Source organism: Myiozetetes cayanensis, unplaced genomic scaffold (genome assembly GCF_022539395.1).
Source record: "Myiozetetes cayanensis isolate MyiCay16 unplaced genomic scaffold, myiCay2020 scf5-8, whole genome shotgun sequence".
NCBI lineage: Eukaryota > Metazoa > Chordata > Aves > Passeriformes > Tyrannidae > Myiozetetes > Myiozetetes cayanensis.
The window spans coordinates 41,136,736-41,155,833 of record NW_026087742.1 but is presented as its reverse complement, the minus strand read 5'-3'; the positions used below and the strand labels follow the sequence as shown (position 1 = coordinate 41,155,833).

General features: G+C 36.4%; 1 protein-coding gene across 11 annotated transcripts in view; it reads right to left on the bottom strand.

Annotated features, from left to right (window-relative positions):
- Positions 1-19,098, bottom strand: part of GRIA4 (glutamate ionotropic receptor AMPA type subunit 4) — a 217,661-nt gene that overhangs the window by 46,020 nt on the left and 152,543 nt on the right. For 10 of the 11 annotated variants that reach the window (XR_007630986.1, XR_007630985.1, XM_050333055.1 and 7 more), the window contains exons 9-12: positions 17,330-17,440; positions 10,276-10,482; positions 3,641-4,011; positions 2,094-2,292 (exon numbers count right to left, since the gene is read on the bottom strand). Coding sequence is in view for 9 of the 11 variants with exons in the window: in XM_050333055.1 (XP_050189012.1) it covers positions 2,094-2,292; positions 3,641-4,011; positions 10,276-10,482; positions 17,330-17,440 (888 nt within the window). In the remaining 2 variants the exon portion in view is untranslated. Of the gene's footprint in view, positions 1-2,093; positions 2,293-3,640; positions 4,012-10,275; positions 10,483-13,219; positions 16,039-17,329; positions 17,441-19,098 lie in introns of those variants that run through there. The other variant, XM_050333061.1, reaches the window with a different exon arrangement.

The window sequence follows — 19,098 nt, the reverse complement described above, 5'->3', positions numbered from 1 at the left end:
ACAAAAATGTTTCTGTGTTTGCAGGATGATTTAAAAGAATGAAATTTTTGTGACCAGTAGTGTTTCTGCATCAAAATACCTGACCTCATTACTTCAAAACAATGGTTTGTGCAAGTGTTCTAAAACTCTTAAGAAAAAACAACTCCATTCCTTTGCTCCTCACTATTTCTTTGGGAATTAATTTTTGCATCATCACCTAAAAAAAATTACAAGCACTGGATACTCTTGAAAATGCAACAAGTTAATAAATCCAGTTACATAAATCTGCCTAGTCATCAGCATCATGTGTTTAAATATTACCACAGCTTCACTCTAGTTGAAAGTACTATTTTTACCCATATACTGTGGTTACCACCTCAGCTAATGATGGACTGAAACTGGAAGGTCCAGAATTAAATAAATTTCTACAAAATGAACTAAAGAAGAATCTATGGGTTAAAGATAGGTAAATATAAATAATGTGTATGAGGGACTATACTCTTCTAAGGAAAACAGGAAATCTGGCCATCTCAGTACCAACATATCTCAATTCTCAGAAAAAAACCCTTCTGTATTTAATATAATGCCACCACTTTTGTAGACATCTGGTATGAAATTAGGGCTTCTAAGGACCACGAGTTGAGTTTCTACCACTTGGGATACAAAATAAAGCTCCCAGAGAACACCTCTAGAGTCATACTGTGTGTACAAACACCCTGGATATAGAAGAAGACAGGTGTAGTTAGAAACTTATCAGTGAACCCTACCCATTAAAAATGAGGTACCAAGCACCCTAGCCATTTGAGTGGGATACCTTTAGAGCCCACACAGAGGTAGATACTTCCATGTGTGATTTATTTCACCATAGCCCGCATGTCCCATACAGAATGCACAGGGCTGCTTTTCTTTCTCCAGTGCCTACAGAAGAAAGCTAGAAAACTAGGTTAAACTGAACTCCTTGATCAGTTCCTTGATGAGAAGGTCAAACCACTATGTGTTTGTTAAGTATGTCTTATAAGTCATCTTTTTACAGCTAATAGAACAGATTGGCAAGCTCTTCTCTGGGTATACCTGTAACACTAAAAAGGTTATTTCACTTCAAAGCTTTTGGGAGTCACTCAGAAGCTGCCCTTGAATTGATATTGTCTGTAGTTCCAAATTCCATGCAAAATTTTTGTTAATGGTTCACTGAGTTTAGTTTGGCCAAATTAAAAACACTTAAAGTGCGTGGGAGTGCCTAACACAGAACATTTTCCTTTCAATTAGGCAATAAGAAGAAATTATCACTTCATTTTCCTGACTTCTAATAATGCCTTAAACTCCACATTTCAGATAAATAAAGACCTTAAACTGTGCAGTTTTCAAAGAAGGATTATTGGCTCACAGCATTTACTCAGGGCTGTGTTCAAAACACTAAACTCACTTCAGTCAGATGAGCTTAACTTTCATCTGCTAGACACTTGAAATAAAGCAGGAGGTACTGCTTATCATGTACTCCTTGTGATGTCCAGGCTCCCTGTTTTCCAGCTGGCGAATGATGAGTATTACATACACTAACGCAGGAAAGCAAATGAAAATGAAGCAATCAATAGAGACAGCACAGACAAATGAATGGCTATTTAGGCTATTTCCTAATGCTCCAACCACATCCCCTCGAGTTAAATTTTCTCTTTATTATCCATCTGAAAGTCAGCATATTAAAAAATGCATATCCTGCCCCCCCCGTAGACCCTAAAGCAAAACTCACACAGCCAAATCCATAAGCAGAAGCAAAACCTGCAAGAGTCCAAATTACCATCACAGGCTTTCAATGCTGCACATCAGTACCGTAGCTTCAGATGAATCAATAGTGCAATGCTGCTTTAATTATCACTGGCTTCAGTATCCCCCCAGGCACCTCTTTTGCCCATGTGACAGGATCAATAAGCTTTCCACAAATCAAAAAAACTGAAAACTCCAACAAATGGATTTGTGGGGATAAAAATACAGCTAAAGTATTGCAGGAATTACAAACTATATTACATATAATTGCAAAGCAACATTATTTCACACTTCCAAGCATCTTATAAGAGCAATTGGTAGGGAGAGGTGCTCTAATAGATATGCCAACTTACTCTGAAGAACTCTTTGGTTGACCCTGAGTCCAGTGTCCCATAAGCAATCTCAGTTTGTTTGGCAAGGTCTTCTGCACTTTCTATGGGTGAGACCATTCGCTCAACAGTCAAGAAAGCAGCGAGGTTAGCAGTGTAGGATGAAATAATGATGAGCGTGAAGAACCACCAGACACCTCCAACAATGCGACCTGAGAGGGATCTAAACATGAATAAGATAATGCACTTTTTCCTGTCTCTTAAGCCACAAAGAGAGAGAGAGAAAGAGAGAGCGAAGGCACCATTATTGCTGACCATGTGTCATTAAGTAACAGTCAGTGGGAGGAAGATCATCTGCATTTTAGATACTTATAAATGCTTTTACTCTCAAATCTTAACGTCTACAGTACAAAGTCCACTGTACTATTGTGCATCACACATATACAGAAGCTTGAATTCTCTTGAACAGTAATCTCAGTGGGTATATTATTTCAGGACATGCCTAAAATAGGAAAAAAATTTGACAAAAATCCTGGATAGACAATCTCTTTTTGGAGACAAAGGTAAAGCATGGTATCTGACAATCAGTAGCATTCTCTGTTTCCTCTTAAAAGAAACCTGCAAAAATCTTTGCACGTGGATTATGTTTGCTGTAGGATTAAAATGTGTCGCTGAAACTTTTCAAACATTTTACAGGCTACTGCAATCATTTGAACATTCACATTTTTCTTATTTAAGAAGCAAGAATTTTGTGGTAACAGAGACATTTCTGTTAAATAAAAACTTACATTTTCCTTTCCAATACCTGTAATTTGATGAGAAGGCTGTTGAGGAATAATGTCCATCCACTCTTAATCAGTACCAGTTTTATTGCTAACTTCAATAATAGATGGGTTAGGCCAATGCTGAACACTCAAAATTTCACTGCAAATGGCTAAAATGAAGCATTTAAGTTTGAAAGATTGGGTCATAACATTTAATTAAGAAGCTTTAGTTACTGCCCACTAAAGTTCCAGAGTATCTTTAAAAGGCTGAGAAATTCAGGACTGGAGTCACATATTAGATCTGAGGCACATGCTCTGTAAGGCACAGCTTAGCAATACAGCGTGGCTTCTCAGACCTAGATGGTCAAATATTGTCTCTCACAGATAGTGATATTTGCAAAGCGGCACTGTAGAACTTGACAGAGAACAGAAATGGGAGAATCCTTGATGGAAGGCAAAAATTCAGCATGATTTTTTGCATTTCACAGATGTAATGCAATGGAACCAATGTAGCAACAACACAGTTCCTCAGAATTCAACTCAGTGGAATTTCTCCTGTGTGTACCTTTTGTTCCTGAGGGCTGTTTGTGGTTTGTGGTAATTGATATTGGTTAAATAATAGTAATGACTGAAATTCAAAGTAGATTATCTGTTGCCCTTATCATGGTCATTTAAATAAATAAATAAATAAATGAAAAGGCTTCATAAAGAATGAACTTCAAAACACTGCCAGGAAAATTAACGAAGGAAGATTTTATGCTTCAGTGTTGAAGATAAAATGCAAATGTAAAAAGATTTGACACAAACCTTGGGGAAATATCACATCCTTGTTGCATAAAGGCACCCAGGGAAAACCAGAGGCTGTTGAATATGCCAAACTCATTGGGAGGCTGGTCACTGGGTCCTTCTTTCCCATCCTCTGGTTCTTCTGTGTGCCACTCATACGGACTAAACCTGCTAACTAGGAAGAGGACCACACTGACACCAATGTAGGCAAAGACTATGCACATCCAGATCTCATACGCCAAAGGGTCCAAGAAGGAAAACACTCCTGGTTTAGATTTCTGGGGCTTTTTGATCATAATGGATATCCCCAAACTCATAAAAGGCTTAGAAAAATCAATGACCTCTTCTCGTACCAAAGTGATGGTCAGAGGCGCAACAGCAATCTCTGCTTTCTATAAAGAAAAAAGAAATATAGATGTATAGATTAATTGAAGTTGGTTTATACACTCAGCTAAGCAGCTAATTCCAAAGGTATGTTATTAACATTAGGACACTGTGGCTTAAATGCTCTATAACATTGTTCTGTTTCTTTCTATCACACTCTGTATTTACTCCATATGCTTTTAGTAAAACATACATATTGCAGGTTTTTAGTTTACAGAACTATACAAATACTTAATTTTTCTGCTAAGCAGAAGATTCTTAAAATCTTATAGAGGTGAACAACAGTGTAGGAAGATCATTTTAGGCATTAATTTAGATTTAAAGTAAAAGAATTCAAGGAAGAATGAAAAATGAGAATGACCCTATAATGACTGAACGTACAGAGATTTTTTTTTTTTGAGGATCCCAGAAACAGTAATTTATTGTCATATTTTCATAAGACATAATCATTTTTCAAGGGAAACCAGTTCACAGACTCAAGGAATCTCCAAATAGTATGAAGCCACAAACTTCTGATTAACTGTTGCTGTGATTCCACCAAACTGCACACAATTGTCTTGTCAGAAAGATAATTCAATAGGAATGATCAGATTTTAAACATTGAAAAATTCTAAGTATACAGAAAATAAGTGTGTGAAATCATGTGATAAAAGAATCAAAAATGTGCTGAATCCATTCCCACTACTGTCAGGAATATTTTTAAATGGGTTTCTAACGTTTTTAGAATGAAAACGCCAATCTTGAATGAATCATTACTGATTATGATTGCTAACAATGACGTCTGCATGAACTATAAGACATTGTAGCTAAGCTAATGGATCATTTTTGTCATTAGGGATGCAATTTTATGTTAAGAGTTGCTCCTTGCCTTGCCTTGCCTTGTATGCTAAAACTGTCATTATAGCAGAACTTCAGATAGGAATTGCAAGGGGAACTGGGTCAAAAGATGCACCTGTGGGAGGGGAACAGATGCAAAAGCTGCTGAAATCTTTCTCCTATTCATCACCATGGTGCTGTGCCTAGGTACAGTCACATAGCAGAGCCTGTGGACTTTTATATAGCTTATGGGCTAAGGAGGGTAATTGAGCATATTTTGTGAACATTTTGTTGTTTCAATGAGATTAAAACATGATGAAAAATAAAGATGGGCTCAAATAGTTTAATCCAAGTGTTATGTAAATAGCTTGGGTGACACAGAAAAAAAGAAATTGAAATGTAGGCTTTTTTGTCATCTTTAAACTTTGAAACAGATAAATGCATTTAAAATATTTTATGTTTTCTATTTTGTACACACTTATATTGAGTTATATATATTTTATTGAATTTAATTTTAAACTGATTTTTGTAGTCAAACCTTAAACCTATTTTTGCAGTTTTATAATTGTGAATAATTCAAAAGAAATGACTCATTCCAGTGCAGTGGTCCAAAAATGCAAATTTGTATGAAAATTGCTATATATTAATCATCAGATTGTATCTGTCATTCTGAAACATTTGCGATGCAAGCACTTATAATGTTATGTAAAGTTATTAAAGTTTAAGTAACACATCTAAAATCATAATTTTGCAAAGGTATCAGAAATTATCTCTGGTGCTAATATCTTCGGTAAATATTATGACAACACTGCTAATTCCCTGAATTTTATCTTAAGTTTTGTAATACCAGGCATTTTTAAAAATGGCTTCTTGATGCCTTATGATTACATAAGTCTTACTGAAATAGATATTTTATGAAAATAAGTATTATATGAAGAAAGATACTACGTCTAAAATATACTTTTTAGTAGCCTGAAAATTGTAAAGTAAACTTTGTTTCTGTAGTCTAAGGACTGTAGGATGGTTTGGGCTACTGGTTTTCCTGCATATTTTTGTATTTCATCTCACTCATAAATTCCTTTTTTTCTAGAAGAATGATTTCCTTCTTTAGAGCCAATGTTTTTTATATTTCTAAATTTTGGTTTCTGAGAATATCTAGTGTTGAGTCTTTGAAATTAATTAAGTGCAAGACTCATGGTAACTGTGATCTCTTACTGCCAACCTTCTCTGTTTTTGTCACATAGTGGCATCTTCATTAACACAGGGTAAATGATAGACCTGGTCATTGGTCTTCAAAGGCTTTTGCTAATGGGGTTTTTTGTGTGTCTGCAGATTGACACTGGGATTAAAATACAGATCCTTGAGTTTTTTCAGTTTTCACAATGTGAGTTGGAAAAGTGACATCACCATTTTAGTGTCAAATGAGGGGATTTTAAAGACCTACTTAGCACATTGCATATCATATATGAAACACTGGATAGGATTTATCTTACAAATTTAAATGCTCAAAGAGGATATGCAGAACTTGAACTACAGCAGAACTAGCTCCCAACAGTATTTGAAGAAGTTTAAGAGGAGAAGTAGGAACTTATCCAATTTCTTTACAATAGAGATCTAGTATCAGATGATTCATGATCTAGATAAATCCATTTCATGTCAATAAATGTAAAGGGACAGTATATAGCTAGGTCATAATTAAATGCCAAAAACCTCTGAAAATGTGCAGCCTCCCAAAACTGATAATATTATTTATTATTTTTATGAGACTTCTGTGTGCCGTGTTAAGGCCTACATAAACTTTTCATTTTGAAAGCTAAATGATGACAATAACTGTGCATGATAATTACCAGCAATTGTGCTTTGCCCAGTTAACGTACACCATGTAATTATGGATTTAAATGATTAACAATATAAGTATGGTGTAAACAATTAATGATTTTGTTGCCAATGAAATCTGTTTTGACAAAGACTAATGATACTTTGCAGTTGAATCAACTGAATCTGTAGCAGCATTTCAATCAAAGCTGCACCACTACCAAATACAGATGAATTCTGGATCCTTCCAATATTATACGAGACAAGATTGATTCTGATGGTGAGAGACATTTTCTTCTATGGCATATATCATTATTGTGAGTAAAATCTATGCTTGGTACAAGTTGTGTGAAGTTAGTAAACCTATCTGAGAAAAATCATGCAGAAAGTGATTTCAATCTCAGAATCTCATGGCTTTACAGATTTTGAACAGAAATTAATTGTGACCTTTTGTGTTAAGCAGTAAAAGAACAACATCGTGTGTCAGGAGAATGAATATTTAGTTGGAACTGACAGTGCATTTGGAAACACCTGTTGCACATGTTTAATGGTATTTTATACCCAGCCAGCATTTTTCCTGTGAGCTAGACACCGGGGCAAGTAGAATTCATATGCACTACTCCATGCATTTGGATATATCGGGGACAAATGACCAAGATTTCCTGGTAGTTTTTAACAGAGTGCTAAAAACAAAACCATCTACAGCATGACATTCCACACAGTCTTTGCAAAACTTTACAGAGCGGAAGTTCATACGCTCTTTCCTCTGGGACATGATGGAAAACTCAACTACAGAGCTCAGGAAACAAGTAAACTTCTCTGTGCAGCACCTGGGAGTCCAGGTACCAGAACACTCAGTGCTGCATACAGGTCTCAAGGGAACATAGGATAAAATTGTCACATGTCCACTCTCAGTAACATGGATAGGGCGACAGGGCATTGGGGTATGGTGCAAAGAGCAGGAAAGCAGGGGAGCCTTTTATGCACAGAAAGGATTCAATCTCACTGGCCAGCACAAAACTGTCTGTTAATCCTTTAATGTGGTTGGGAATTAAAAGCTCTCAATGTTTTCCAAACAGATCATCTCGTTAACTTGTTAATTCAATTGCAAAGTCTGTCCCAGTCCTGGCTGCACATAAAAAGCCTTGCTTGAAGCATAGCCAACTACTCAAAGTACTTGTGTTTGTCATTAGGAGATCTATCAGAGAAAATGAACATACTCTTCTAGCAGAGCTTTGCAGCAAAGTCTCTGGCTAGCTGATTTTTCTGCTTTGTGGAATAGGCCTGGGAACCTGATGCTCTGTAAATCATCTGGCAAGGATTCAAGGAATTTGCAGGAAGGATGCTCTTGAGGGATTCCCTGTGGAAATCTTTAGCAGCAAACTTCATAAGTTAACAGAAAGAACAATTTCCCTTAAAGCCACACCTGTAAAAGTAAATTTAACACATTTGGTGTAGCTCTCTGCCTTAAGCCCCACCTGACAGCCTGCATCGCTACCGTGACAGTCACCTGACCTCTAAATCAGCATGACTGCATTCAAGCTGCTTATAGGCAATGGTCCTAGTGTCCAGGTGGGCTCAGGAATTCTTTTGGACAGTAGCTATGGGCCAAAAATATAGCAGGGACCATTGCGATTTAGCAGATTAGGCAAGTTCCAAAGCACAGGGACACTCCCTGGTGCCACTGATACACCAGGATAGATATACCCTGAAGGAGCCTTCGGATAGTAGAGCAGTGGGCAAGAGCCAAACTTCTCTTAGTTCTTCAATAAAAAAGCCGTTCCAAGAGCCTTGCTGCAGCGTAGTCCCTGAAGCACAATGAGACTGCAGCCTTCCTAAACAGAGAAGTGGAAAGAGCCTTCCCTTCACCTCAGCCTCTTCCATTACAAAAAATGAAGTGTTAGCCATGTATTCTGGGTTATCCTCTTCATGTAGGTAATTTGCAACAGGTTCCTCATGCCTGTGAGCTTTATTGCTTTCAGCTGTGTTGACAGCCACAGGTGCTGATACATGTGTGTGAGCTTTCTAACAGCATTCTGTATGCCAGCATAGTACTGGGGCAGTTTGGGTTTGATGAGGTAAATTTTTCAAGATAAAAGGAGGAAAAAAAAACCCCAAACAAACAGAAAATGAAAGTGTAATATCAAGTTTCCTCTATAATTTTCAACTAGATGATAAGCCACTGAAAAGATGCATCTGGGCAAGGGAATTTTCTCATAAAGGGCAAAATTTCTTGGAATATTGAAAAAAACTTCTAGTGTCAAACAGTGCTTGGCCATTGATGTTCATGAGTTTGCTATTGAAATTAACAGCCAGACAAGGATTAATCTCAATACTTGATAAAGTAAGTCTGAAAAATCTTTGTTTTTTAATATCCTATGAGTTGAGCTGCTTCCAAGCCACTAAAGTAGACAGATATACATTCTTGGTGACAGTTTTTCTACTCTTCAAAGACATACTTGAGGTTGGTTCCTTCATGAACTTCCAAGAACATAAAGAGTTTTGTGAAGATATAACCTTTCCATTCCCACAGAGAGGTGAAATCACCAACGTTCTGGGGCATCATTTGCCACACTCTACAGCCCACACACTATTTCATTCTGCAGAATCCTTTGAACTGATGCTAATGGAGATGATGTTGACAGAATTTATCAGCTATACTTAGCTGACAGAAGACAATTGAAATGGACCTGCTAGAAAAGCCACAAGGCCTTTGCCATATATGGCCCAAACCATCACTGGAAATATGAAAACTGCAACTGCAACAGGATGGATCAACCATTATACAGGAGTGTTTTATATGGAGGTTGAGGCATACTATGAGTTCATTGGTGGAAATATTCTCACCTGAATAGTTTGAGGATTTTCTTTATTTCTTTATTGAAAAGTTTTTTTAAGAATTCTGATCTGTTCTCAGAGCAGATCCTAGCAACCACAGTCATCAGCAAGCTCAGCTCTCAGTTTTGATACTTTTCGTAACCTCAGATACTGCAAATATATATTTGGGCTTGCTGGAACTATTTTCATTAAATATTAGAACTTTATGTGTCAACAGAATTGTTCACTGTTATGCTATTCTGAAGAATCCTTCTTCAGATCACTGCATAACATAAAGCTCTCAGTTGTTAACTTTCTAAGTTTGTTCTTAAATTATATTATTTATTATATGTTCATCTTAAAAGACTGTCTTCATTCTGAACTGCCTAATTGTGTACTTGCCTGTAGTGGTTTGTTACATACTGTTTAATATATAATGGTGGATTCTCCATTTCTCAAACTAGAGCAAGAGTCCTATCTTTTTAAAAAGATCTGTCCACCATTCCATGAAAATGAATTAATGAGCGATATTCTTCCTAAGTTTTACAATGTATCAGGAATAGATGGTCTCTAACATTAATGACCTTTTAAGGAATATGCACACTATGGATGTTCTAATGTTACAAGGTACCAGTCAAATAAACAGTAGAACTTGGATGAAACTATTTGCTTTTCCCTTCAAAATAGGTGAAAACACAGAGATCTGAAACATGATTCTATTTCTTTTTTGTGACCCCAAGATTAAATAAAATGCATATGTACTTCCTATTTTATGACTTATACTATGATAAATTAAATCCTGCTTCAAAAATTGGTATGCTTACCCCATAAACAAGTTCTCCCACCATCCCATTCCAAATTTTTGTCTCTGGATCCCTTGCTCCATATTTTCCATCAGGAACAATGGCAATTTTGTACTTGATACCAATATGTTTTGCAATTTCTGATGCCAGATCTACACAATATCCTTCAAACTTGTCATTCCCTTCAAACGTATCATGGTTTTTCTTGAACATAACATATGGGGCTTCCTATAATGAAAGAAGCAGAACTGTAAAGGAGAAGTGCACCGAATATACTCTGAAAAAAAAAAACATGTCATGTACTGACTGAACAACACACAGTTTATCAAAAATTCATGGGTAGTATTAGCACACTTAAAATGTATGAACAGAAATCCCTTTGGAAAGATATACTATTTACACTGTAATTTGGCTTATACATTTCACAAGATTTATCAAGCTTACTTTGTTTGAAATGAAAGACCTTAGTGCAGGATATGCTAAATTTAAAGCATAGAGTAGAGGCTGAACCTATACAATGCAAAGTAAGTAAGCATATCCTCTAACTTAGTGTGGTTACTGTCTGTGTAATTTCAGATGCAGAGCCTGAATGACTCGCTCTCTTGAGGTTTAGAATGCATAACTACTAAGAGGCTACGTACATTTTAGTGAGAACACAGAAATATATTCCCAAGGAAACACATATCTTCTGATTTAAATAAACACTGCAGATTCTGCAAGGTATTTTAGGATGAATATAAGCAATAAGTATGGACAAGAATGGTATTAAGTTGACAGTGACTTTACATGCTGCATGAGATAGAAGTACCGAAATATTTTTGAGTGGCGAGTGTCACTGGAAACAAGTAAAACCTGTCTTGAAAAGTAGATCTTGCATTCCCTGTGTAAACCATACCATCACAACAGTGAACATTACATTACTGCGATATCAAGGCTAAATTTTTCTTTTTAGCTCTGTGTGAATTTAGACTTTAGCAATCATTAAATAAAACTATACTTTTTGCTGGTATTTTAAATCACTTCATGTAAATTCATATTTACATTCATATGAATATATTCATATCATTTCACATAATTCATTTTTTTCTAATCTAAAGTCACCCTTTGTTTGAATTTACATTGCAAAATACTGGTAACTTAAGTTTTCTCTGTGCTGGCCTTGTCTAATTTTGGGTCTTTTGACAGTAACATTGAGAGTACTCTGCCCTATTCACTTCTTTCCTACAGATAAAATTAGTAAAAAGTAAAAATAAAAATAAACATGTAGTATGACAATGTTTGCTTCATTGAAACTACAAGAACATCAGCTGCAAGCAATAGAAATTTTGTAACCTCTATTAGTGTTTAACAAGGGAGGATATGTGTCATTACATGAGTGTCTTTTCCCACTCATGGGAAGAAAAGCATAGGGAGAAAAGCATAGAGAAGGCATCCTGCCCTTTCTTTGCACTAGATATTGAATTTGGGAACTATTTTGGCCACATGTATCAGCTATTGCTCCCTCATGTTTCCCATGAGAGGAAACCCCAAAATCAGTGTCTTTCTACCTGTTATGGAGAAAAACTGGTTTAAAATAAACAGAAGCAAAAATCCTATGCCTCCTGTCTGTGATTTAGCCAACTGCTAGCTAGAAGTGCAATCAAGTCTGTCCAGTGTCCAGCATTTCTGAGCTCCCCTTGTAAGCTTCAGCTACATTTGCTTACTGCACCTCAAAAGCAATTTTGTGTTCCAAAGACCAGAGTTCGTGACTGCTAGCTCTTCTGATTCAGCCATAAATCCCAAGAAAAAGGCATACAACTGGAGTCACACCAGGAAATAATAACTCTGGAGATGCACACAAAGAAGACAGGCACAGAGGACACCAGGTCAGCCTGCTCCTTCTTCCAAAACCCAGACATTGTGCATCTGCCTCTGAAGGCCTGGTTCTGGCAGGGATCTGACTTGGGTGACTTGGAGGAACCACAATGGTTCTCTCCCTATCCACTTTTTTTCACACTGATCATGCTGATTTAGAGCAAAATACAGCAAAGAACATTTCTTATAATGCAATTATCTTATAGTGTAAGATAATAGCTCTTGCTGTGACTGCTTTAAAAGAAGCAGCAATTGAGTGTGATCTGCCAGTGTGAAATGATACAATTAAAGATAACAGGAACACCTACTATGGTTTGCTTACTATGTTGTTCTTTCCCTCCTATCTATTTTATACAGAGTAAATAACAGTTTCTGTAATTGTTGTGCCTACGTTACCTGCCAAATAATGAGATATGTATTTTTAAGGCAGAATTTGATGGGGGGATGTGGATGGGACTGAATGTGAGTTTCTGATAAAGACTGTCTTTAAAAAAAATCAAATAGTGGCACTACTTTTGGGTTCTGTACATTTCAGACTTTGAGGGTGTTTCAAACTAATTACATGTGCAAATTTTATAATAATAAAAGGACATTGAAAGGTAAGCTTTACTAGATTGCTAGCAAGTAACTTACACAGATGACTTTCAAGGTCATGCTGCAAAGTCATGAAATACCTGAATTAATCAATAGCATGTACTCAGCCATATCTTGATGCTCTTTTCTAGCTATGGCACTAAAAAAGACCTTTCTTCCGTATAACCTATTGCAATAGCTTTTTCTAAATTAGTAGTAATGTTAGTGTAGCCATGATAGTCTAAAGATAGAAAATATTAGCTGAAATAGCTGAAAACAGTAGGCATACCTTTTCACTGTTTCCAATTATAGCATCTTGTCTAATATAAAGATTATCTCTCCGAACCATATTTGTATTTACTACATTTTTGAACTATAAGCTCTTAACCTACTGATGTAAACCACACATTTAACTTACTGCTGAATGAGGTTTAACATGGCAATATTTGCAAGATTTCAGCTGCTTAATAGTATTCTATGGGGCAGTGAATCAAGGAAAAGTCCACATTGAAATGATCAATGACTAGCACGGAACAGATATTTGAAATGATGCAAGCTTTACTTAAATAATTCACAATTTTATAACAATACTTAACATTTGTAAATACAATTTGATGTTCTGCAACAATTACCTTTATAGATGTAAACAAATCATTTCACCACATTGCCACAAATTCATGTGTACAGTAAAATGCTCACAGCTGATGATTCATACTATAAGGGAAGCTGGAGAAAGTAACTAACCCAAATATCAAACAGATCTATGCTTGGTTTTCCTATTCTAAAGTTGATTTCAAACATTGCAAAAATAATTTGTAAAAGTGACAAATATCTGTGCAAGGAAATTTCTGCTTTTTAGAACAGGACTGGTACACTTTTATTATCACACTTTATTCTGAAAGAAATTTCTGTAAATGTCAATGGAAGGTTTTTTTTGGTGAATTTTTGTCCTTTTTTTTTCTGAATAAAGTGTCCAGGATTCGGTTTGAAGTCCTATTGTCATGCAACAAACCTCTTCTTTTATTCTCCAGTCTACTGAAGAACTCAATTAATAAAACTTCTAATGAAAAAATAATTTTATTATGAGAAAAAAAGGTTATAATTAGAATTTTTGAGGTAAGTCAAAGAGTATATCAAGAGTATATCAGTAAAAACAATGAGGGTGGTTCTCAGTCCTCTCATGAAAGCTACTTGTCATCTGAGATACCCTAATGTATTTGACCCCAAAGTGCCATTCTGCAGGTCCTGTGTGCTGCCCCTCTACAGATAGGTAAATGGGGCTGTGTATCCTACACCATCCTAAATGTCACTGAATACAACTGAATCAATACCCTTTGTAAAGTCATCTACATTTGGGTTACTCAGCTGAGAACTGGATCCTGCCCTTGAAACTTAATCTGCCAACACCAAGGATATCTCATTAAAATATTGAACTGGAAGCCACAATGCGGATGCAGCTCATATATATCAAGCTTTGGTGCTAAAGGATTGTTGTGATTTTTAAATTTTGCAATCTCAGAGTAAGGACAGAGTTGGCTCTACCATGAAACGTATTTGAGAGTTTGGATTAGTGTTGCCAGCCTACTTCCCTATATTCTACCTTAAAAACTTGTCACTATATTTCTCAACTTGCTAAATTAGAAATGATCATTCTTCTTAACTAGACAAGTCACTCACTTTACCTCAGTGTTAGAGCAAGGCTGCAAATGGTACCCCTTCTCTGGTCATACAATGAGCCTACTGTGCATTTGGAGGTTGCAGCTCCGCATCCTGAAGGGAATGCTTCTGCACATAGGTAGAAAATCTGTCCTTTCCAGATGTGCAGGAGGCTGGGCATCACATACATAATGTGCAGAACAGGAACTATAAAGAGCATGGCAACTGGTAAAAAACATCAGCTGCCCTTGCTGCCTTCCCTCTCTGGGCTGCTACTTCACCACATGATTAATCTGGGGATAGGCTGAGTGCCTAAACACAGTATGTAAAATAAATTCTACGTGCTCTCACTATGTTGCAAATGAAGAAAACATTTTGCCAAGTAGGAAATACTGCAAAAAGTTATTTGAGTGCAGAGCTAATTCATTATAATGCACTTTTTATGCAATAGTTATACAGCCACACTACAGCAAAGTAAGCATACACTCGTGAAAACTGAAGAAATGGAGGAAAATCAGTTTGTGCCATTTGGCTTCAGGCAAAAATTAAAGCGAGCCATGCTGAAAACTTGTAAACTTTTCCTATGCTGCCATGACACCTGTCTTTGAAGACTGAAAAGCCTGACAGCACTGTTTGCAGAAGCTTTTCAGTTTAATGTTGGAAAATATGCATGCAACCTAAATTAATTGTGTCATCTACAATGGTTCAACTTCCCTTCAATGGGAAGAGGGTAACAAAGAGCTGAAAAAGTCTCTGTGGCATTTGCAACATGAAAGTTATTTTAGGTAAATGCATCTTTTCTTTTTGTTTGTGATCATATGCTTGTGGATGCTAAATACATTGCCCTAGCAGACCAATAGTAAGAATCATGGTTCTATTCTGCCTTTAGCATCACGTGTGCAGCTCCCAGGGAGTGGATGGGAGATAGGCACGATAAGGCAGAAATCACCATACATTCTTATTCAAACCAAATTCTGATATATTTCTCTTGCACTGTGATTTCAAAGCATGGAAAAGGGACACTTTTGGTCAAGAAGCAGTGCTGCTTTCAATTAATTGCATTTATCCAAAAATGACATGCTGCATAAACATAGGGCATGCTTTGGAATATTAATTCAGCTTTTTGGTTTTGCAAACAATCCCACCAGTCCTTTCAATACAGGGGCTGGAAAAGTTCTTTTGAAGATAACATTTATTATGCACATCAAAATGCTTCAATGCAAACAGGACAGGTAAGATAACACATTTTAAAAGGTTTCTTGTTTTCCTTGTTTTCCTTTCTGGCAAACAGGAGCATTTTATATTACTTTTCATTATTATATTTTACTTGCTTTTCCTAAGCTTGGAGCTACTTATGGAAATTACAGTATTCATGTATGATAGCTTCAGTCAAAGATATCAGGATTGGTATGAGAGGAAAATTTCGACTGAAAGCTTGTTATTCACATCGTTCTCTTCTCAGCTTGGCAAAGTTGAAGGTTAACATCATCTGTTCTACACATTTCAGATTAGTCACAGAACTTTTCTTGGTGGTTCAGTGCCTGGTCATCCAGTCAGAGGAACAGTAATCCATATGGAAAAATAATCTCAATGCTACTAGACTGGTGGTTAATACTTGAGCCTTAGTTAGGAATGTTCGCAGCATCTTGGGACTCTTTTCTTCCTTGATCAATTTCTTAAAATAGGATTCTTCATCAGAGGCTGAAAAGAGGAGGACTGTACTGAAGTATACTTTTTTTCCATCACTGAGTCTTTTTTTTTTTTTTTTTTTTTTTTTTTTTAAGGAAAAAGACACATATATTTAAAATGTCCCATGCAAAAATAAAATTAAAAATTACACAATTTGATTAGGAGTTGCATTCTGAATTCCTGTATAGTAGCTTGGTTGGCTTGTGTCCTGGAATGATAACCCTCAACAGGAGATTTGTTAAGACATACTTAATGTATAAATGCTGACACACACTGCTGAAAATGTGCTAATGAACTGCATTTTTAGTAAGAAAATGTCTTGATGTTTTCCTTTGGATTATTTTAAACTCCATATTAGCTTAGAAAAATTATTTCTTGACAACACATTCAGAATATTCCTTCCCATTTGATACACAGTTCATTGGGTTAACATGTCTTGTCTAAGTGAAGCAGGTGAAAAGGGCAGTGAACTGAGATGTAAAATCTTAAAAGCGGTCATGTAAAGGTCACCCTTTGCCAGTTAGCTTTGACAAACATCAGCTTTAAAGGGCATGTCTGACTTCAAAGGAAAAATTGCTAAATATTTTGTTTAAAATACATATTTGTAAGAAACAGGTTTTTTGAAAAACTGTGTATTAAAAATGTAAGTGAATGAAGCAATTGCATTCTCCTTTGCAACCACTCTTTAAAAACACCATTATCCTGGAAAATCAAACCACAAATCTGTTTAGATTTTATTAAAATGTAAATTCTACTACAATGCTGAATAAACATATTGTCCCAATGCATCTACTAAATTCATGTTTTTATTCACAATTAAAAGTAGATAATTCAATTCTGATTGGCTGACTGAATTTAGAATTTCAGCTCTTGATAATGTCAATTTTTGAGTTTATAATTTATTGACAAAAAGGGACACTGGCATAGTTATCTCGTTTTATACCCTCTGTTCTATTCTGTCATTTGAATGTTTTGGGTTTTTCTTTTCGTCTTGTGAGTTAAGATTTATCAATTAGAGGTTATAAGAACTTGTATTTCTGAGACTTACTTCAGTAAAAAATGGAAAAGACTGAAGAAAAGAAAAAAATTACCACAACTCAATTTCAAAAACCTGATTTCAAGTGAATCATTGTATTAAATGAATACAGAAAAAACTTCTGTGCAGATATGACAGTCAGTATAATTAAGATATATGGCTCTCACCCTCCCACTAACCTAGGAACCGGCAGACTAAATTAGATCATAATTAGAAATGAGATTGTGTCACACACCAGTATAAGCATTAAAAAAAGAAACACCTTACCAAAATTGTAGTGACAACTACTGTTCTATTCTCAATGGCTGCAGTGTCATTTCCAAGTGTAGGTTCATGCTGAATCAAAACTAATTTATCCATGTCATTCCAATAACCAACCTGAAAAATAAAATTTATATAATTTACAGTAAAGTCTACATTCTGCATAGTTACAAACATAAATTATTATAAGAACAACAGAGTGATCTAAAGATGATTTTGTGCCAAAGTAAGTGCTGTCACGTTGGATATAGGGGTACATATCTAACACTTTGAGTATACCACTTAGCACCACTTCTGCACAGAGACCTGATGACACCTCCACTAAGCAGCTCCTGAAAGATCTGAGCTACTTACTTCAATCAGAGGCACAAGTTAAATCCCATTTTCATTCATTTGAAGCCTTGCTAGGGCATAAACGAGATACATGAATTTTTGCTTTCCACAAGAATATTTTCATTCACTAATCCTCCAGATCTTCTGGTCTTAGATGGAGGAGTAAAAGACATCTATATGACAGTTTTGCAACCACGTGGCTAATCTCAATTCCTTGCTCCATCATGGGCCCCTCAGGAAACTCCAAGCAAGAGATTTACACCAGGCTTTTTCCACCTAACTGCTGGCACTGACCTTTTAGTACCTACATTAGAAGTCCTGTTATTTAAGCTTTCTTTACCCTCATAGGACAGACAGCACCAACAGACAGTGACTCAGCTCATTCAAGATAAGCACCCTTCTTGCAAAACTGCTTGCTTTTCCTCTTACTAAAGCATGATGAGAGTTTTCTTTTTTCTCCTTGGCTTCATTTAGGCTGCCACAACCCTTCCCAGAGCGGTCTTTAGGTGAAACAGCTGCTTTTGTTTATTGCTGGAGATGAACTACTCTAGAGTCAGATTTGAATCAGTCATTCTTGTATTCCCATGGAGGAAAAAAAACTACTGTCTCTTTTCTCATTCTTTCCCATTGTCTTTTCTGCAACTAGATCATGGTTGTCTGTGCATCCACTGACAAGGCTGCCAGCGAATGGCTCAGTGGCTGTTCCTCTGTCCCAGGACTGACAGCACTCAGCTTCATGTCAAATGGACAACATGAACACAAATATATCAGTAGAACAGTGTTCTAATCCTACCTAAAGGGACTCCCCGGGTTGCTGGGAACCTAACGAACTGGCAGACTGATCCTTCTTCCCAGCATGACTTAACAGACACATGATTTAAAAGGCTCCTGTCAAATAGATGCAACTCAACCTGAGACAGCTCAGTTTCAGAAGCACCTGGGGACCAGTCAGAAGCAACTGCCCCTTCCCCACTCCCTTGATTAATTAGGAGTTCATGAGACCAAGAGTTGGGAGAGAGGAATGTCTTGTCAGTCTTACTAGAAGAGGAAAGGGTGTTTTAGTGGAAAGCGGGCTACAGGCAGAGCTCCAGGCAGTGTAACTGCCAAAGGACATTCTGTGCCTTGGCTGAAAAGATTTCAGTATGATGGAAACTGGCTAAATGATCAAATCAATTATGCAGTCAATATTATTTCTAACACTGTTGTAGAGTCCTGACTAAAATTCACCATCACATAGGATTTGCCTCCATGATGAGGAGAAACCTCTTATTCAGCTCAAGGCAGTGATGTGATATGAGAGTCTAAAAGCACAAGGGAGTGCTTTTGGTTCCTAGTCTCATACGCATTATATATATCCTGTATACTCTTTAAAGAGTCAGCCTTCCTCTTGATTTTTACATTTACTATTTCACTAATTTCCTTTTTGAAAAAAAAATAAATAT